At 40.6% G+C, this 20,761-nt stretch overlaps 1 protein-coding gene across 1 annotated transcript in view; it reads right to left on the reverse strand.

The window, feature by feature from the left end:
• LOC138008884 (uncharacterized) overlaps window positions 1-20,761 on the reverse strand; it is a 75,987-nt gene that overhangs the window by 38,052 nt on the left and 17,174 nt on the right. The window contains exons 7-18 of the mRNA XM_068856187.1: window positions 18,539-18,752; window positions 15,059-15,415; window positions 14,554-14,640; window positions 13,992-14,063; window positions 12,621-12,703; window positions 11,068-11,233; window positions 10,320-10,694; window positions 9,224-9,376; window positions 8,795-8,821; window positions 7,891-7,974; window positions 6,594-6,691; window positions 5,376-5,586 (exon numbers count right to left, since the gene is read on the reverse strand). Of these exons, the coding sequence (XP_068712288.1) occupies window positions 5,376-5,586; window positions 6,594-6,691; window positions 7,891-7,974; window positions 8,795-8,821; window positions 9,224-9,376; window positions 10,320-10,694; window positions 11,068-11,233; window positions 12,621-12,703; window positions 13,992-14,063; window positions 14,554-14,640; window positions 15,059-15,415; window positions 18,539-18,752 (1,927 nt within the window). The remainder of the gene's footprint in view (window positions 1-5,375; window positions 5,587-6,593; window positions 6,692-7,890; window positions 7,975-8,794; window positions 8,822-9,223; window positions 9,377-10,319; window positions 10,695-11,067; window positions 11,234-12,620; window positions 12,704-13,991; window positions 14,064-14,553; window positions 14,641-15,058; window positions 15,416-18,538; window positions 18,753-20,761) is intronic.

Below are 20,761 nucleotides of genomic sequence, written 5' to 3' on the forward strand. Positions count from 1 at the left end.
ACATCTGAACACTCACGAATCTTGATAAGAACGTGGAATTGGTGAATGCTAAGTTTTTGAAACTTAATGAACAGTTTAATGTCTTTGAGAATTTGCATGGAGATATTCAAGAACTGATGTGCAATGAAGAGCGTGACATATACCATCAGGAATTTAGCGCGATGTATGATGAAATTACATCGCTTTGAATGAGTTTGATTGATCATGAGTGGATTAGTGGCGTAGCAAGGCGAATAAAACATGACAAGACCGATAAGTTGTCTACCAGACAGAGCGTGAGATCCAAGAGCTCTAAAGCTTCTCGGTATTCAACCACTTCTTCCAGAGCTAAAGCACTCGAAGCCAAGGCAAAGCACGCTGAGTTGGAAGCAAGATTAGCACAGTTAGATCATGTTGAGGCTGCCAAGAAAGAGGCCGAAAGGCTGAGATTGATGGCAGAATGCGCTGCTGCGAATGCTGTAAGTAAGGTATATGAAGATGCCATTAAGGAGAACAATGAGCAGTATTTAGGCTCAGGGGACCCGGATATTGAGCCAGACACCGGAACATATTGCCAAATTGGTCAAATTGGAAGGAAACGTGGGCAAGTAAGTTTACTGGATTTCCCCTCTTGGGCAGAGAATTGAACTGTGAAACAGCGGCCGGTGTGAAGCTAAATCAACCAGCCCAATCAGCAGACAAACAATTGAAGGACCTCCTCAACCCTAATGTTCCTGAATCTGAATTACCCGTGCATTCGCCACAGCACATTGTTGACGACAACGTCACAGGAACTGTGAACAATATGATTTCCAAAGGAGTAGATTACAACTCTTCAAAGATTTATGATGAAGCGCATGCGTCTTTCTGGGAAAGAATGGAACTTCGAATGTTCCAACCACCGGCAACACCAGCTCCATTTGATGGTGACCCAGCACAGTACTTGCGATTCAGATCTAATTTTGGTGATCAAGTCGAAAGCTAATTTTCCTTGAGTGACAGTGAGGTAATGAACTACTTACTGGCTTACACGAATGGAAGGGCACGAAGAATCATTGAGAACTACCAAGGACTCCCAAACGGCTGTCAGATTGCATTGCAAGTTCTAAAGGAAAGGTTTGGTCAAAATGCTATGATTGTGGAGGTTTTGAAAGCGTCGGTTTTAAGGGAACCAAAGCTAAGGGCAGGTGATAGTGAAGCACTTCTCACGGTTCCTGATAAAATTGAGAACGCTGTTGCCATGCAACGAAGGAGCTAAACTCGTGTGAATTAGATTGCAGCACCAACCTGAAGCAGTTATATGACCGTCTACCAGATCATTTGCAGGCCAAGTGGCGTAAATCAGCAAGGATGTTTCGTGACAAGACTGGTGGTAGAGAGCCAACCTTGAAGAACTCTAGCTACTTCATAAGTACAGCATCCTTGACCGAGAATGATTCAGTATATAGGTGAAGCAACAGTACCCCAATGAAGGTTAAAGCTGATATTTCAAAGATATCTGCATTTCATCCCAGATTTACAGATAGTGTGCGAGTAACCACCTTAGCAACTGATGTTAGCAAACCAAAGCCTATAGAATTGAAATACATTACTATCAAGGACACCTGCGAGGTTTGCAAGGGATCACACAAAATACATAAATGTCCTGTCTTCTTGGCTAAGGACGTAAAATTGGTGTCGACGATTCTCCAATTTTAATGCACTTTGCTATCGTTAACGTTGTCTCTCTCCTTCTCATTTACAAAGGCAGTGCCCAGAAAAGGAAGGTTGTACTGTGCAGGACTGTGCTCACCCATCAAAATCACCATCCACTACTACACTTAACTGCAACAACCGCGAGCCCAGTTGACGAAGAGGAAGGAAATAGTAGTCAGAGTTAATCACCAAGTACCAGCCTACCAGTACATAACGCATCTGTTTCTGATTCCGATAGGGGATTTGTTTTACTCAAGGTAGATCCAGTCCGCGTTGTTTCTGAGAGTGGCTTGGCCCTACGTACCAATGGGTTGTTAGACACAGCTGCCGTCAGTTCGATGATAAACTCTAGCATCGCTGCGAAATTGGAGCTACAAGGGGTCCCTGAAAGAGTCAGTCTGAACACTGTTACTCATACAAATCAAGACTGCGAGCTATCGCAGGTGAAATTCCAGATCACCTCAACAAGTGAAGAAGGCCCGGACTTGCCTGTCAACCATGCTCTTTAAATTGAAGATTTGAACGTGTCCAATCGCTATTGTCTTAATCAAGCAGAATGGTCTGAATGGCCACACTTGAAAGATGTGGAGCTGCCAAATCACCCAGTAGATGTGAGTGAAATCTATGTCGTTATTGATCAAGACGTTCCACAAGCTCATATCATCTTCGACTGTCGCTAGGGCAATGATCCGCAGAACGAGCCTTATGCGACAAGACGCCATTTGGATGGTGCGTTGCCGGCCCAATCAATAAGAGAGAAGACAGATCTAAGCCAGTCGCCCTCTTAGTCTTTGAATTTGCCTTTAACGAGAGTCAGTTGTTGCTCTTCACGAACAGGTAGAGAAGTTTTGGGCTTGTGAGTAGCAAGGATTCATTGACACTGCTGATAGTACTAAGGGCATCGAAGATAAAAGAGCACTGGAGATTCTGAGCAGTACGACGAAGGTCGAAGGTGGAAAATACGACCCTAACCCTGAACGTCTCTTGTGGCTAAATGAAGACCTAGTACTGCCAAATCACAGGCCACAAGCTGAAAATGAGATTACAACAGTTGAGCGGTTCCTGCGTGACCCAACGTTTGTCAGTAAGTATGAAGCAGTGATGAACGACTACATTGGGAAAGGATATTATGCTGTCAGGTTGTGTGGGAAAGAAGCAGCCTCTACTTCCGATCACACTTGGTATCTTCCGCACCATGGTGTAGTAAATCCAAACAAATCCAAAGTTTGTAGTATATATAGTAGTATACGATGCGGCTGCAGTTTGGGGAGGCACATCACTCAATGCAAGGACCACAGCTGAACAATTCACTCATTGGCGTTTTGTTCCGGTTAAGGAAAGAAGAAATTGATGTTGCATCTGACATTGAAAGCACGTTTCACAGGGTTGGTTGTCTGGAAAGAGACACAGATGCTTTGATTTCTGTGGTGGAGGGATGGGCTGAACGAATCTCCAAGTGAGCATAAAATGAAAGTCCATTTATTCGGAAAAGCAGACTCCTCCTGCGCTGCAAAGAACAGCCACAGATAATGCCACTGAATTTAGAAATGATGTTTGTGATATTGTCCGACCGCTGAAGAAGCTATTGGAGCATCACTACAACTTATGCAGTTGCTGAAGAAAGGAAATTTCCGACCAACCAAGTTCATTTCCAACGACTTGAAGGTGTTGAAGGCTATACCAGCTGAGGAGAGAACAGTCTCGACCTAGCCCTTGAACGGACATTGAACGGACATTGGGCCTACATTGGGACACTGAAACGTGCACACTAGCTGTAAAGGTGTCGCTTTCTTATGGCGTAGCTAATTGCCACACGGGACGAGATTGCTTATCTAAGCTGAGATCTACATTTGATCCGCTTGGCTTAATTTGTCCTGTTCTACTTCCCGCTAAGTGATTGATGCAAAAGACCTGGCAATTGAAGCTTGATTGGGATGACTCACTACCCGAAGGCTTGCTGGAGCCGTGATGCTTCTGAATATGGTTATGGAACAGTGTGCATTTTGAGAAAGGACAGACTCTAAAGTCACATTGTAGTATGTGAAACCCAGTCAATGGAGATACTGTCCAAGTTTCCTTAACCTTGCTGATGACATCTGATTAATGATGGTTCAGTGGTCCAGCATTTTTCTTGAACCCTATAGGAGAATGGCCTAATGCTGATATTGATACCTTATCTGACAGCGACCCAGAAATTAAGAATGAGAAGCCTATATTTTTGACGACTGAACCGGAAAATTTACGAGAGATACTCACAAGATGCTCATCATGGACAGTTCTACTGAGGTGGATTACCTGGTTGTTAAAGTGTAAGGAGTATCTTAGGTGTCGCAAGAGAGATGACGAGTTTGAACTCACCAAACAACTCACAGCAGAAGATTTGAAGCTTTCAACCGTTGCCATTGTGAAATAAGCTAAGAGAGAAGTGTTCTCAGAAGAGATCAAGGATTTGGAGAAACGAGGAAGTGTGAAACTCTCAGGCAAGGTAGTGAAACTGCCACCGATTTTGCCTCTGATGACCTTGATGATCAGGAACCGTTGACACCCAACCATCTACTGTTGCAGAAAGCTGTCCACAACTTGCCACCTGGATCCTTTTTAAAGGAAGACTTATTCTCAAGAAAGAAATGGAGACAGGCACAGATTTTGGCTGATCACTTTTGGAAGAGGTGGTTGAAGGAATACATCTTGTCTTTGCAGGAGAGACAAAAGTGGCACAAGCCGCGCCGGAATGCAGAAGTTGGTGATTTGGTTCTACTTGTCGATGATTGCCTGCCGAGGAGCCAGTGGTGAATGGGTCCAGTGAAAGCGGTGTTTCCTTCTAAAGATGGATTAGTGAGATTAGTTGAGGTCAAAACGGGTGCATCCTCGTCTTTAGTCCGACCGATTCAGAGGCTATGCTTTCTTGAAGAATCTCAGAGCCTTTCTCGTTAAATACAAGGAACTTTGAACATTGACATTGATATTGAGCTTAGCAGTTGTAAATTTCTCGTTGGATACAAGGAACTTTGAACATTGACATTGATATTGAGCTTAGCAGTTGTAATTTGTAAAGAAAACCCATGCCAATTTGTATGCTACACCTGTTTCGCATGGGGCGAGGTGTCGCGGCTGGGTTCCCTGTTAGCATTTTCGCGCACTTGGTATCACGTGATGTTTTTCGACACATTTTTATGCTCGGTATGTCACCCTGTCTTTACGAGCGAATTTGTTTGCGAATTTGTCAATTAACTCAGTTAAAACCGAAAGTTTTCAGTTTTTTACCGAAAGTGTCGTTCTACGTCGGTGGGAGAGTAAAATATGATATTCCTTTTATTATCAAATGAGTTCATTATGCTCGGACTGCCGTCGTGAAAAGAAAAAATGCTGACGTTACTAGCGTTTGCTCCTTGACAGAGCGTTAATTAGCACTTCGTCAGAATATACCAATATTGGTATATTCTGATGTCCTTTCAAACCCTCTCGCCCACACAAGATTCACTCTTAATAGTGTTTTCGCTCATGTGACCAGCAGCCATGTTTGCATACTAAAACAAAAGGAATAATTTTCAGAAAAAACAGAGTTCAATTCCCAAAAGAATATTTCACTCCTCCAATTTCAGTCCTCCAACATGGCCGCCGTGACGTCATGTGGAAACAATCTACACAGATTTGTTAACAGCTTTGAGTTTTTGGTGTCTCAATTTAGTTAGTAAACCTACCGTTTATGATAATCAGCCCGTTATCTCCTGGGAAGGTACCGTTTCCTCCCATGGTGCTTCGATTGGCATCAGGTTCCATTCCAACAAATCCTTTTTCAAAGTTAATTGCTATGACCCCACCTCCACCACCACCACCAACATCACTAGAATTTCCTTTGAAATATGAGGAACCCTTTGCTTCCAGTATGGCCTTCTCACTGAGGATCACGTACTGTTGAAAACAATTGAATGAAACATTAAAGATGTAACATCACGTGATAGTTGTTATCCAATAGGATGCTGGATTTTACATGTGCTCGCAATCTTGTACAGGAGTCTTGAGTGAACCGACTTATGGATTTAAATTATCGTTTGTTTGTGTTTACAAGACTCGTCTGTTTCTGTACAAAGCCACAACGTTACAAAAGAGATGAAAAAGCCCTTTACAGGACTATGTTAAGAGGTGGCTGTCGGAATTAGGATATCCGCCAAGGTAGTGAAAAATCACCCAGCTACAAAAATTTCGAATGAACAAGTAAGAGAATCTTTGTTGACGTCATTGCTTACATTTTGTTTCATTAACAGAGGAGGCATTATGCTGTTTACAAATTGACTTCTAAAGGAAAAATTAACAAAAAACTCGTAAAAATTAGAAACTTTAAGCATTTTAGCTTTGATAACGAACGAGTTATTAGCCATTAAAAAAACTGATATTACTTGTTATACCGGGTTCAAGTTTTCGGAGATGGCTCAATCGACATTATAAAATGAATGTATATTTAAAGTGCGGGTTATAAACGAAAGAGAGAAGTGATCCTCGGACTTATCTGCACAATTTAAGCGATTGTATCTTATAGACACCTGAAAAATTAGGTGGTTTAACGAGATTCGAAACCCATGACCTCTGCGATGCCTGAAATTTTCAGGTGTCCATAAGACACCTCTGCAATCGGACTTGAATTTTTCAGGTGTAGATAAGAGGCAGTTACTTAAATTGTCCGGAGATAAGAGCGAGGATCACTTCTCTCTTTCTTTCAGAGCTTATTATGCAATGCACTTTCAATATTCAGTAGTTAACTCGCGGCTGAATTATTAGAAAAAAATAGCCTTGCGCTAACGAGGCAAATAATGGAAACAAAGATTCCCGTCCGTACACTGTTGTGCCTAAGTCCCCCATGTGTTGTGAAACATTGAATGTGTTACTGAAATAGCCAGCGAAGGTGCAAGAGTGTCCGTTACCTTCTTAGATTCAAGTATTATTGTTCCTCCACTACTTCCACCAGTGCTAGTCTTATCAAAGAGTGAGTGCGTCTCACCATTCGCACGAATGGCAGCATCTGCAACACAAAACCACTCTAACTAAAATCCACTTAAATTTAAAATACGAAATACAGGATAACCGACCGATTGAAATGCATTCATATCGTTGTAAACAACTCAATCTACTTGCAAAATTTTCTCAAGTGAGAGGAAGCTCATAAATTCTTAGCATTCATCATGTCATTGAATTTGGTTTTATAAATAAATAGATGACTCGCATATAAGTAACGAATGAATCTGAAAAACATTAATATCACATACCACTTGATCTGTACTGACAAAATAACAGTATCTCCTTGACCCGGGGGGGAGGACTTCCATATAAAAAGGGGAGGGATGCTTGTCGTCTCGCTTAGGGAGGTAAATTTCGGATTTTGGTCTCACTTAGGGTGTTCTGGGCAAAACGTCATCATATGTAGCCGTGAAGGTCTCCTTTAGGGTTGCGCGCGAAGAAATATAAAAGTAAAGTAAAGTCAATTTATTTAACGTCGGTAGTTCCTTCAGTTACGAAACTGGTATCAATGGAAGCCAACGGTGCGCCTTTTACTTCTCGGAGCAGACTAGAGAACCAACAAACTCAACCCACATATGGCGTAGATTCCGGGAATCGATCCCACTTATGTCCAGGTTTGACCCTAATTAGATGCACGCCCAATTTTGACATCCAACACAAAGTGTCCCTTTAAGTCTAAGCATTTGCTCCCTATTTTCAACAATAAGGTTAGGGTAAAGGTTAGCGTTATTTTTAGCTTTGGGTAAATGCAGCAGTTAATCTTCACTTAAAGAGCAGCATTTGGGGGACACTTTGTGACATAAATTGTCTGTATTCTGAGACACAAGTGATGTTGAAGTTGGCTAGAAGAGCAAGGGGACACTTCGTGACGCTTATTGAAATCCGCGTGCATCTAATTAGGGTCAAACCTGGACATATCTCATCGATCCTGGACCACATTGGTGGAAGGCGTGATCTCACCACTGCGCCAGCCCAGCTCCCCCGTGTGTATTTACTTTAGGGGTTTAAAAAAAAAGCCTGGGCCACGCCCAGATTGGTCTCCTTTAGGGGGTTAATTAAAACCCTCCGACCAGCATCCGTTTTATTTTTATATAGGAGTTCCCCCCTCCCCCCAGGGCTTCTTGACGAGTTCAAGGAATATCCTACTCCAACTGTCATAGTGGCAGCTATTACCTTTACTATTTCTTTCTTGTTATTACTTACTGATGGTGAGATTCTTTTCTGAGTAAATTTTAATCGCGCCTCCACCACACGCTACGATGGACTTCGCATCACCAGTAGTGGTACCTGAAAAATCAGTGCTAAAGCTAACTGGAAAACAAGTCACGCAAATGACCTACAAATATCAAGGGTGCTTACTATTCATTCTCTACTCCATATCCGCGATTGTTTCAGTTATTATTACGATGCGAACGACCGCTTGAAGTGTACTGGGAGTTCATTTTTTTGTAGAATCGCTGACAGCCTCTATTTCTTCACTAACAATCCGCACTGCGTCGTGACCTCGATCATTGGCCTCGAACCACGTAGCGATCCTGATACTCAGGGTGAACACCGCCTAGAAAGGCCCGAAGTGAAGTGCTCGATTCTTGGGACTCTGGAGGTTTGAAATTGAACTCAGAACAGCAAGTAGCCGAAGCAATTATTCTTGGTGCTTACAGAAAGAGCCAAGCCTCTCATGATGACCATTTGACCAACGAAATGAGCTTTAGAGTCATATGGAAAGGGCCTTCTTCGAAATTTTGCCTTTTTGGAATGGTGGACTACCTCCTGGAGTGCGCATGAACTTTCGTTTTGAAAGAACACATCAGGTTCGTGGACAGTGTGACCAGTATTTCCGTTTCCAGTTCCTCAATGATCAGCACCATTTATGTCGGCTTCGTCGGTGTGCTTAGAAAACCGTAGCTACCTCAAACAGAATTTCTTATCAAAACGTAAGCACCCGCGTTCGGATCAAGTATTATTAGTACAAAACCTTATCTTCATTGAAGACAATGCTTTGGTGATTTCTATCAAATAATTTGGATTAATATAAAACAGGCTCTAAGGAGGGACCTAATGTGATGTTAGAATGTGTTTGTGTCTGTTGTCTGTGGATATCACTTACAATCGTTTGACGAACAATTTGCTGTTCCTGTCAGTAATCAATAAAATTAAAACCAAAATCAGTCATCAATTAGAAACCTCTGCCCTTAGGTTTCAAACTTACTGAAACGTCAATTGCGACCAATACCTCCCTCATGACCCATTCCCGCCCGCCTCATTGTGTCTAAGTTGACAAAGGATGAAAATTTGTACCAGCGTAAATTATATGAAAAGACCGTGACGATGAACTCGCGATTTAAAAGCATTATAAGAATCAATCTTTGACTTGCAACTATCTTGACCAAAATCTCTAAAGACACAGGCAACAATATTAATAGCCTTGTTGCAGTATCAGCAGATAAAAACGAAGCTAATAACGCATTTCATGCTGACGTAACGTGCAAAACACGGAAATATTCTTTTATTGAACGTTATCGGCTTAATTATTTACCTCCACTGCCACCGATCAGGTGTATATCAGGTTTTAATCCATACGTATCCCCATATACAACACCAGCTTCATCCTCAAAAATCATGCCACCTTGTCCACCATGCCCTGCTCCTCCATTGGCAGAAGGCTTTCCTCGGCCCGGGCCCTCGCCAGCTGGAATTAATATACGCACGTGAATGGCATTCTCACGTACCTCTTCAGTGTAAGTTCCCTGCTAGCAGAGGACTCTCTTCTTTTATGTTCACTGAGATGACGAGTACGGGAAAAGAGACCCCTGCTTTGGATCGAAACTCACTGTGATCCAACCACCACCCACAAGCTTGAACGGCACTCTTCAAACCGCATGCCCCATGATATGTTTGCTGACTGTAACTTGAGCCCACTGTGTCCCACGCATTCCTTTACAGTAATTCCGCTGTTGGTAAGTGAGCCCAAGCAACATGAGGTATGACGTAAGGATTCAGTCGCTAAGTAACCGCCGTGCATGCTCAACACAGTGAATTTCGACCCATGGCAGAGGTCTCATCTCCCGTACTCGTCAACCCAGTGAACGCAAACGAAAAGATACCTCTGATAGCAGGGAACAGTGCAAGAGACTTAGGACAAACTGATAGCTGCCTTGTTCTACTTGAAAATATACAACGGGACAGGTGACATGTTTTACACATGCTCGATTATGTACGAATGCTACTTTGTTTTTTCGATCTATAGAATTCTAAAGGATGACTTACTTTGGAAAGAGGAGAGACTTTTGTACTTCACTGAGACAAATAACTTTCTCTGTTTTTACGAACACGGGGATGGAAATGGATCCAGATAGAAAAAATGGGCCAATTTCGCAATTTCGTACTGTACACCATAATTTCGAGAAAAGTTCTGCTTGAATGACACAAAAAATCACCTGGATCATCTTAATTGAAATTCGAGGAACATTTTACGCACAACAAATGGTAAATGAGAAAGACAAGTCTTCAAGATTTCGACGACTGATTGGTTGCAATGGTCAGTTATTGTTATTTACCGTTTTTATTTACAATTACTGTAAAGACCCACACTTGAAAATCACTCCAGAAGTAAAAAAGTTGCATTATATTACCTGAAAGACTGGTTAGGTTGGTGCAATATCCTCCAACGGTTTTGGAAATTTCACCTTTAGTTTTTCCAACATCAAGATCCACGCCAATGAAGATTCCTTCTCTGCTGGATACAGCCAGTGAATTCAAGCCAACAATTTCAACGCTGGCAGAACCGTTCATCAATATCGGAACCTGGAACTCAAACTTGGCAATTCCGTACTCAAAGTCTTCCTGATTATCCACTTTAAGGGTTTTTGATACTATTTCACCATAATACGAATAAGCTATGGAACTGTTTAGTGATCTCTTCATATGTGTCCATCTTGCAATGGTTGTGTTAATTGTAAGGATTCCATCCTGTACATATTGTACCTGTTTCGTGTTGGCAGTTGAAACTGAAAAAGACAAGTGAAAACAAAACGAAGGTAACTGGTAGGTTTAACTGGAAACGTAAGCTCCAGAAGAGTGAGTGATGCGGCAAGACTGAACGAATGCGACTGAAGGTGTTGCGTGTATCCTAAGTAATGATTTCAGTTTCTTCTTCATTTCTACCTCTTCGGAATTTCAACTTTAGTTATGTGCTGTAATGAATTAATTGCACAATGCCTTGTTTAATTAAAAAAATCTTTTTAACCTCGAAGCCTCGAAGTTAAAGCGCTGCAACCCAAAGCATACATAGTGTTGACGTTTCTACTTACGAATTAAGAACTATGGAATGACACAAAATGCGTAAGAAAACTGAAGGCCTGAGTGTTTCATTACACTTACCAAGGATATTGACCAGACCCAACTTGCCGCCAGATACGTCAAACTTGGAGTCGCAAAGATTACGCACATCAAAATTGCTTTTAATCTGAATTATCCCTCCACTGGCTAACTGCTTGTCTTTCATAGAACTACGAGCTGTTAAAAGGGCTTTCCTTCGCAACAAGACCTAAACAGGGAATGGTTGTTTACCATCAACAGTAATAAATGCTTTATGCCTGGTTTCTTAACTAGTAGTCTTGGTTTTGCTTGCCGACCCTGAAGCCTCCATTAGAATGGGTGTGTTGTTTGGGGAAGACAGTTAAGGGAGGTCACAGGAAAAAAAAACGACGAAAAAATATAGGGAAAAAGAGTAATGTCACGAGGGGCGAGTTCCCGTAAGGACAGTAGGTACAAGTAACAGGGAAACGTGAATCATTAAACAGGTTACTCAGGAATAAAGACTTCAGCAACAAGAAAATTCACACGTTCCCCTCCAACTTGAGACAAACACGCATGTTACCTTAGCTAATTTGGGGACCATGCAATGAATACGACTTTCTCTAGAAAGAATCCTAGCCAAGCGTTCCAAGGTTGTTTCCAAATCGAGCTCGACGTTTTTAACGACCGTAAATTTAAGGACGGTGCCTACTAATTCAAGGGTATTTTTGCACGGTTTACTAAATATGCGGGAAAAGCAGATCTTAGCAAGTGATATTGAAATCCAAAAAGAAAATTGGGGGTAACCATGTATTTTCCGATGATAATTAATCAGCAATATTTTTAAAAAGCTTTTCATTACAAAGCAGTGTATGGCGTTCTTTTCCAAATGGAAGCTTAATTATCTCTGAAAAATGCATGGTTACCCCCAATTTTCTTTTGGGATACCAAGAGCACTTGCTAAGTTCTTCTTTCTCCTCATAGTTTTGAGCCGCGCAAAAATATCCCTGTATTAATAAGGACCACCAATAGGAAATCCGAGTATCTCGAGATGCGCAGAACGAATGCGCAATAACAAGAGTAGGCACCGTCCTTAATAGGTTTTTTTTATATATGTCCGTTTTCGAAATCAGCCCATCAAGTTAGTTTAGGATGTGACAAATTCAAATTGAAAAAAACAGCTCTTGTGAAAATGAGGGGAAGTGCATGCTCTCAGTGGTTTGGGTTCCAGAATGGCAATCCAGACACTTCAGATTGAAGTCTAGCTCTGACAACAAGCTGCAGTGTTCTGAGCAAACAACTGGCTTCATCCAAGCAGTTGAACTTCTTCAAAACACTCTACTGTTCATCGAGGCATTCTTCAGTGTTTACTGAAAAGGGCGGAAAAGTCTTAACATTCCAAAAATACAAGGAAAAAATATTTTCATTAAAAGCCTCCAATACTAGTGGGCAATTAAAAATTAGGTTTTTTTTAGAATTCATGGACTTGGTGGGAATAGTTACAAAAATATAAAAGATAGCTGTCATTTATGAACAATCGGGCGTGATTGAAGCGAAGGTATGCGGCGGCTGGTAATCAATGATTTGAGGTAATTGCTCTCATCTGTGTTAGTATAATCATTCTTAATATACCATACCTCTCTGGCATCCAACCTAATTGTTCCTCCCATTGCACCTATAGAAGAGTCCTCGGAGTAGCCGTCGGCTGAGATTTTGGCATCTAGAATGTCAAACGTTGTTCATTTGTGGAGTATGTTGTCGGCCAAATCCGGTGTAAGGTTCAATCCGTTTTAAATCCATTTTAAATTGGTGATCCTAATTTTACCTATAGGTTGAATATGCACACTACTTAAAATAAAGCAGCCATCAAATCCCTCCCCCCTCCCCCACAAAGAAAAAGGACTGAAAACACTCTTCCCTCCATCTCAACACATCTTCTTGATGTTTCGTATCATCTTACCTTTTGTGTATTCTCAATACTACAACGTAGCAAGGGAACAAAGAACTGTACAATTCACTTACCGGTACTCGAACTTGGTTGCTCCTGATCTACAGTCCTGCGCCATCACCACTACATTACAACGACGAATATGCTCAACCCAACACACTTCTTTTCATTATTTACGTTTGTAGAAGAATAATCCTAACCTGACCCTAATTGTTTTCTAGGCTTAATTTAGGATCCAAAAAAAGTTTCTTCAATTCATCTGAGTGCGTATTCAACCTATAGCTAAGTAAAATGAGGGGCACCAATTTAACCTATTCTAGGTAAAAATGGATTTAACCTGGGAACGGATTTTACCGGCCACATATACATCATGCCCAACTTCACATCAATAAGTGAAGTGAAGTCGACGTAGTAGTCACCACTCACCTCGGGGCTCTTCAGGACTAACTTGAAATCCTCTTCGTTACGCAGTTTTCAGTTTCTGAGAGCATTGAGAAATTCCCCCACGGACCAGACTACAACACCAGGAAAGCCGTGCCCTCCTCTTTTCGAATAGTGTGTGGGATTCGCTTTAACTTCCCACAGAGTTTATCGGAGTTATGGAGAAGGGTTGTGAGACGGGGCCTACTGTTAATAGACCCCTTTCAGTTAATTCCCAATCCGAAGGACAAAACAATAAGATTGTTTTTCATTCAGTTTGAAAGGCTTGTTTCTCTGAGGGGACAGGACAACCGTTGTTTTGTCCTCCAGATTGGAAATTACTGAAATGGGTATATAGTCCTTATCTGAGAAGACTAGACATCTGAAAAATTAACCTGGCTTCAACGGGATTCGAACCCATAACCTCTGCGTTCCCGTTGAAATGCTCTATCAACTGAGCTATGAAGCCAATCAGTCAGCAGGTCAATTTGTTGGGTTCATTTGTTCCCGAGGCAATTGCTTAATTTGCTCATGTAAGTGCGAGGGTGTCTATAGCCCGCACTTCAAACATACATTCCTTTCACAGTTAACATTACAACACTGAGTAATAATACAATTAAATGCATTGAACCTTTTTTACCTATAGCAATTGCCCCATTTTTGGCTCTCAGTTCCAGGGCTCCTCCTCCAACGGCCTTTTTATCACTGCCAGCTATATTTTTAAAAAAAAATGACTCACTTAAACAAGATAACTAGGATGTACACAAGTGTATATGTTAAGGCAACGTTAGTGCAATTTTAGCGTACTATAGAAATGGACTTAAATCCCATATAATGACGGAATTGTATCGGAGGTCACTTGCCCGATACTTGGAAACTCTGGGGTCAACTGATGTAATTGAACTTAAAATGCATGATTAAGGCCTCTAATGTTTCCCTAAATGGATATTGATGACAAGAAGGATAAAGTTTAAAAAAGGAATCTAAGTACATTTGCTAGTTCGAGAGATTATTACCCTGAGGTGTTCTTATCATTTTCAGTTTTTGAGTCACTACAAGCTAACAGAATTAAACGTTTTGAACTTATGAAATATGCAAAGAGTCCATTCAATAACTGCATTACCAATGTTATCTTTCCCACCCTTGGAATTGTCTTAAGTGAGTGAAAGATGTGAACAATGCTTTAATCAGGAAATACTCACTTTCAAAACAAATGCTACCGCCTAACAGCGTCTCAAAATCGTGTCCATATAAACCAGCGGAGCTGCAGTTTGACACATTTGCAGGGCCTGTTGAGAGAAAACTACTCACAACGACGCCAGTTTAACAAATAATAAAAAAACGTTTTGTATTACCTCTGCATGCTCAGCTGAAATTGATGTTCTACAACAAGGGAACTGAGCAATATATAAATACCCAGATGTTAACCATAGCGCGCAATTTCAAGATGCACCCTCATTCACAGAATTAAGCGAAGAACGACTTCGGCATTCACTTATTTGGGGTATCGAGTATTTTGGAGGACTGAGGAGCCACGAACGTGTGAGACTGAGAATGGGGCGCTCGATCGCCCCAAACCCGCGTAAGTGAGCATGCTCGCAGACTACTTTGGAAGCGGCAAGGTGACTCTGCGTGTTTTATGAGGCAGTTTTAACGTATGAAGGAAAAACAATTTCCTAAATGTTAAAAAAATGTGCTATTCCCTACCTGCTTCCACTTCGTCTGCAGACCTCTTGACAAAACCACCAATACTGGTTCTGGCAACAAAGATGAATTTTGAAGACCCACTGATGTCTATTGGTGTTTTAATCTCAATATTGCCATGAGTGCTCTCCATTGAAAATGCATGTTCTCCGCTGATATTCACACGAACTTGGCTGCCAATGTATATCGTTGATGTAAATGCGATTTTACAGATCTTGTATGACAAAGTCAAGTATGACGGTTTTCCAGGGACTTGAAATTGCCTGTCCAAGTGACTGCCATTGTATCTGTGACTATCACCCCATTGCATTTGACAACTAGTTGTGTTGATCTTCAAATCCATTTCCTCATCAAAGAACACTAATCGAAGAGAATTTTTTTTACATGAGCTGTGGTGTTATCTGATTAAATTACGGACAAATTTTAAAAGTATATCGGTTTGATTAGTCGTAAGTTCATGCCAAGGATGAATGGGTTGGTAAACATGGCGTGTTTGTGTGAATTAAATGAGTTTGATTGTATCTGTTTGTATCTCGGCCATCACTTTAAACAGGAATTTAGATGGAAGGAATCTTCCTAAATTTCGCGATGAATTAAAAAACAACTGGGAAATAATAAGACTTTTGAACCAATTGGTCACGTGACCTCTTTTTCACACACACACGATGATTCTGCTGAGTACATGAAATTATTTTTCCAGAAATAAAAAGAGCAGCTTAAAATGTGCTTAATATATCGCTTAAACTGTTTTTTTTACAGTTGAAAGAAATTATAAGGATTTCCATGGGAAAAGGACGCTTCTCTGAATGATTTTCATACAAATCCTTGTATTTTCCTGAGTTTTCAAATCGCTTTTTTCTTCGCGGATTGACAGTCTGGAAATTCTTAACCTTGTACATTTATTCTCGCTTATTTGACTCTTGGTAAGAATACGAATCTTAGCTCTGTTTTTGGTGCTTAATTATAGAAAATTCCACTGGAGGGTAAAAGCTTTTCGTTCGTAAACAAAAAATATGGAATTCTCTAGTGTTTAAACGACCATTAAATCTAAATTTCTCCCTAAATTTGTATTCTGGCTAAGTCAAACACGTTCTTTCCATTTGTGAAATTTATAAAGCCCGAGCTTCACAGTTCGCCAATTGTGAGTGATGTGACCAATTGTTGCAAGAGGCCTATTATTCCGTGATACGGAGTTTCATGAAACATCGGCGATGGCAACAATACATGGAAAACAACTGAAAGTACGCTTTACATTTATGTCACTAATATGTTTGCTTATCCCCTGCGAGACAACAACGCGAAATGAGCAAAAATTGCATGAGGCTTAGTCAAAAACGTGATCGATTAAAAGGTGCGGCAAACGCAGGATGGTATTTTTAAGAAGTCGCTATTGAATACTATATATCGTCATGTTTGCAGTTGTCATCGCTCTCCGATTTGGTTTACAGGTGTGAGATAAGCATGAGAAGTCAGCGGGAACCGTGTCAGTCGTGTGGTGTGATACAGCAAACAACAGATATTTTTTTCTCGCTGTAGAAACCAAAACCATCTGCTTTAGTAATTATTATGGGCCAGAGAAGCGCTTTTCGTTGTGTGAACAACATTGAAGTATCAAAATACAGTAAATCAATCTCAAGCTTTTAAGGTTGTAATCTAAGTTTGAAATCCATCGATTGATCCCGACGATTAATATAAACAACGCTCTTATTTATGATAAACTCTTAAAAATATCATCAAAAAGATTTTACTTCTTTGATGTTGAGACAAGGATGGTTTTCAGAACGCCTAAACAACAAAAAGAACACATTCCAGTGGACAGGCTCCTCATGAGATCACGGCAATGAAGTAGTTAATTATAAAAGCCTGAAAAGCTTTAGCGAAATGCAAAGTTCGTGTTATCCACGCGATAGTTATCAAGGGCAATTAATATTATACCGACCGATACTACACCCAGTATTAAAGACTTTTCCTTCAATTTTAAATAAGTGGTCATTTCAATACCATGCTGGGGCTCACTATGCTATTCTGGCGGAACAAAACTCCGCGAAATTTATCTTCATGTTAGATTCTCCGACTCAAAGGCTTCAATCTTTATGAAAAATCAACCATCAACTAACGCTGTCGGAGTTATATATTCAACGGAACCTTTTAAGCTTCACTTACGCCAACTACTGTTTGCTTTCATCGCCAAAGTTTTTGTGAAATGTGCGTTTGTGAACCGAGTCAATAATTTGGAAACGTAACATGGTTTTCATCGACAAAGCGAAAACACAATACTCACTGAAAGTTGCACCCCAGTGTATGCTAAATCCTGCAACACGATCCTCAAAGTAGATTATCAAAAAGTGAGTTAGCAAAGAGACAAAGAGATGCATCTTCTTCTTGAACTGATTTCTTGTCGAATGTTTTCAACTTAAAAAGAACACAGGAAACTGCACTTGAATTATTTTGTTACAGGCGTGTCTCAGTCTTATCGGCTTGATGGTCGATGATATAGTTTAACCTCAAAGGTTGCGAATAGTATTTCTTGTATTTTTCGGGACATTCTTTGGATCGCTAAATAACCCGTGCTAATTTGGCAAAACACCCATCGGTATTATCACCTGAGCACCAGTTCTTGGCTGGTGCGAGAGATGCTTTACCGTTCAAGCTTACGTTTTCCTGAGTACAGTAAGAGAAAAATCTCATCATGAGGCTTTCGAACATCCATGCATTGACACAAATTTATTCAAACCAAGCAATACATTTCCCTTTTCCGCTCGCAGCCAGATGTCCCGCGGGGCATGCTGTGGTAGGCCCTCGTTTCTCCAAGAGCATATCTATGAAAACACTGTCTAATTAATTTTTGTGACCCAATCACCGCGGAAACAAGAGCTGAATTTGGAGATAGCAGATTAAAGAACGTATTGTTATTGTTACAGCCCTAGCACGCCATTTCAGCTGTCAAATAGCTGACAAATTAGAAGCAGACTCTGTACGAGGGAGCGACATCCTTTCCAGACATGAAAATTCGTTTATTTAAAAGTCAAGATGTGACAGCGCTGTCATCAAAAGATTGTAAGAACGCTGATGGGTGTGATTTTTCTCTAGTTTTTTTTTATTTTTATATTCTCCGGCCAACTGTTCATTCATGCCTTTGGGCTCCAGATCCCTGCCGTAAAAAAAGGGTATCTACGTAGAATCCTCGCATTGCGGACACCTTGAAACTATAGAAGTCAAATTCCAAGTTAAAACTATCAACGAATCATGAAAACAAACTCCCGCTGTTGGGACTTCCATAGTCTTCTATTACAGAAATGCGGACATTTACTGTGGCCTTCAAAAACTTCTCCATTGTTTCGATTTCGTTTCCGAACTAAGTTCCCCTTCCTGTTTTATTTTTAAGCGTTTGTCACAACGTGACAGGCTCCTATACTATGCGTGACCTTTACTCATTGACATTGCTTCTTTATCAATCAATCAATCAATCAATCAAGCACTCACGAGCAACTTGTTCGATTCCTTTCTCGCCATACTGCACTCCGCGTCCCCCGCGTGTGCGAACGGAGCTGTTTGCGATGTAGTCTCCGATATCAGTTTTGCAGAAGACTTGAATAACTCCTCCCCCTCCACCACCCCCACAGAAACTGGAATGGTTTGTGCTGTAACCACTGTCTCCTCCAACAGCCCTTAGACTTCCATTTTGCGTTATCACCACCTAAAATTTGAAAACTCAGAGGTGCATGCGTATACGCATATATTTAGCAATTATTGAATGAGGCTGAGTTGGATATGAAGACTTCTGCAGGTCGAGGAGGGTGTTATCCACCAAAGCCGAAGGCCGAGGTGGAAAACATCCTCCGAGATCTGCAGAATTCTTCATATTCTACGAAAGCCGAATTCAATAATTGCTTTATTATTCATTCAAAATATTTTCTTCGCTCAAACTTCTAAACCTACTCGCAGCCATTTTTCTGCTCAACAAAAATAACACAATCTCGTCCCCAGCTTCTTTCGGTGAACGGTTCAATGATCTGCAGCGGGCTGCACTTTTGACGTCATTGATTCAATATGACGAAGTTTCTTTCCAAATTTGGTGAACAGCAGCTGGTATGGTGAATTATGCGTGTGGTCTTAACCAATCAGAAACGGGGAAGTATTTTGAATGAATAATAATACACTTTATGACAGCTGCACCTGAGATGCAGCTGTCCTATGCTTGAGGGGTACACTCCATTTGTTTAGCCAGACAAATGAAGCAAACTTGAAAAATAATTGGAATTACAACTTTTCTTGTGTTCAGAAATCAAACATTCACAACTTCTTCAAAGAAACGCCCTGAGTTCTTGCATAAAGCTGGATTATGTAATAGCATTTCCAACTAGTGACGAGTTCCTCTCACTCTGTTAATGTTATGTTTTTGTAGGGGCATTTCAAGTCACGAAAATACGCTGATTTAAAATTTTGGTATTTTGGTATTTGCTTTTAAATGTTTTATTGGCTTAGCGCCTTTCTGATCTTATTAGTCAATAGGGAGCTTAAGATCTGCGACGACGACGTCGACGACAACGCCGCAAAACAGTAATATCACTGGTTAAAAGAGCATAAATAATCGTGCTGCAAGCGCAGCACGGATTATTGCTCATATTTTTGCGGTTCTCTGCATGGCGACGACGTGAAATCACCAAATTTTAGGTTTTGACGAAAACGTGAGCATACAACAGAGAATCTTTCATTCTTTATTTTCACTCTGGAATTGGAAACGTGTAGAAGCAGAGTCGAGGATTTTAAAACAGTCTTCTGAACACCGGGAGCGACAATTTTGAAAATTGTCGCTCTCGGTGTTCAGAAGACTGTTTTAAAATCCTCGACTCTGCTTCCACACGTTTCCAATTGAAAATTAAAGAAGCCATGCATATCCTTTGGGAGCAGCCATCTTTAAATTGCCAAGTCAAACATCTTAATTTATCCCTTTCATACTAATTAGTTTTTTTTCTTAGCTTAAATAGTCTGGTTTTTTCTGTTTTGTTTCGTGGTTGTTCTGTTCTCGCCTTCATCCTTAATTATTCATGTTATATCTCACTTTGTAACACTATTTATTGCTCAACTTTAGTTTATTTCTCATTGTACAACTGACGATGGATGATGTTTCATCCGAAACATGTCTTGATTAAAGATGATTTTCAAAAACATCGTATGGATCATCAAAGCGATATCTTACTACTTGCTGCTACGAAGTTTCGGTATTATTATTATTATTATTATTATTATTATTATTATTATTATTATTATTATTATCATTATTATCATTATTATTATTATTATTATTATTATTATTATTATTATTATTATTATTATTATTTCCATTCCTTGTAGACTCAGGCAGGATGTTCAGTCTGGTGTTTATAGTCCTTGGGAGCAGATTACAACAAGTCACCACAGGTCCCAGGTCTCTCTTTTTCCTCTTCTTACAGGGATAGTACTTTCCTTAGTATCTTTGCTGTCCCCAACAATGCTGTTTTCTGGATAACTTACAACCTCACCTTAACACCGATTCGCCTCATGTACTCCTTAAAGTTGACTGATACAGCTCCAAGGGCCCAAATAACAACAGACACTACAATGACTTTTCGCATTTGCCAGACCTTTGCAATTTCATCTTTCAATAGTTGGTATTTCTCTACCTTCTCAAGTTCCTTATCCTTCACCCTATCATCACCTGGGATA

The sequence above is a fragment of the Montipora foliosa genome, chromosome 1 (genome assembly GCF_036669935.1).
Source record: "Montipora foliosa isolate CH-2021 chromosome 1, ASM3666993v2, whole genome shotgun sequence".
Lineage (NCBI taxonomy): Eukaryota > Metazoa > Cnidaria > Anthozoa > Scleractinia > Acroporidae > Montipora > Montipora foliosa.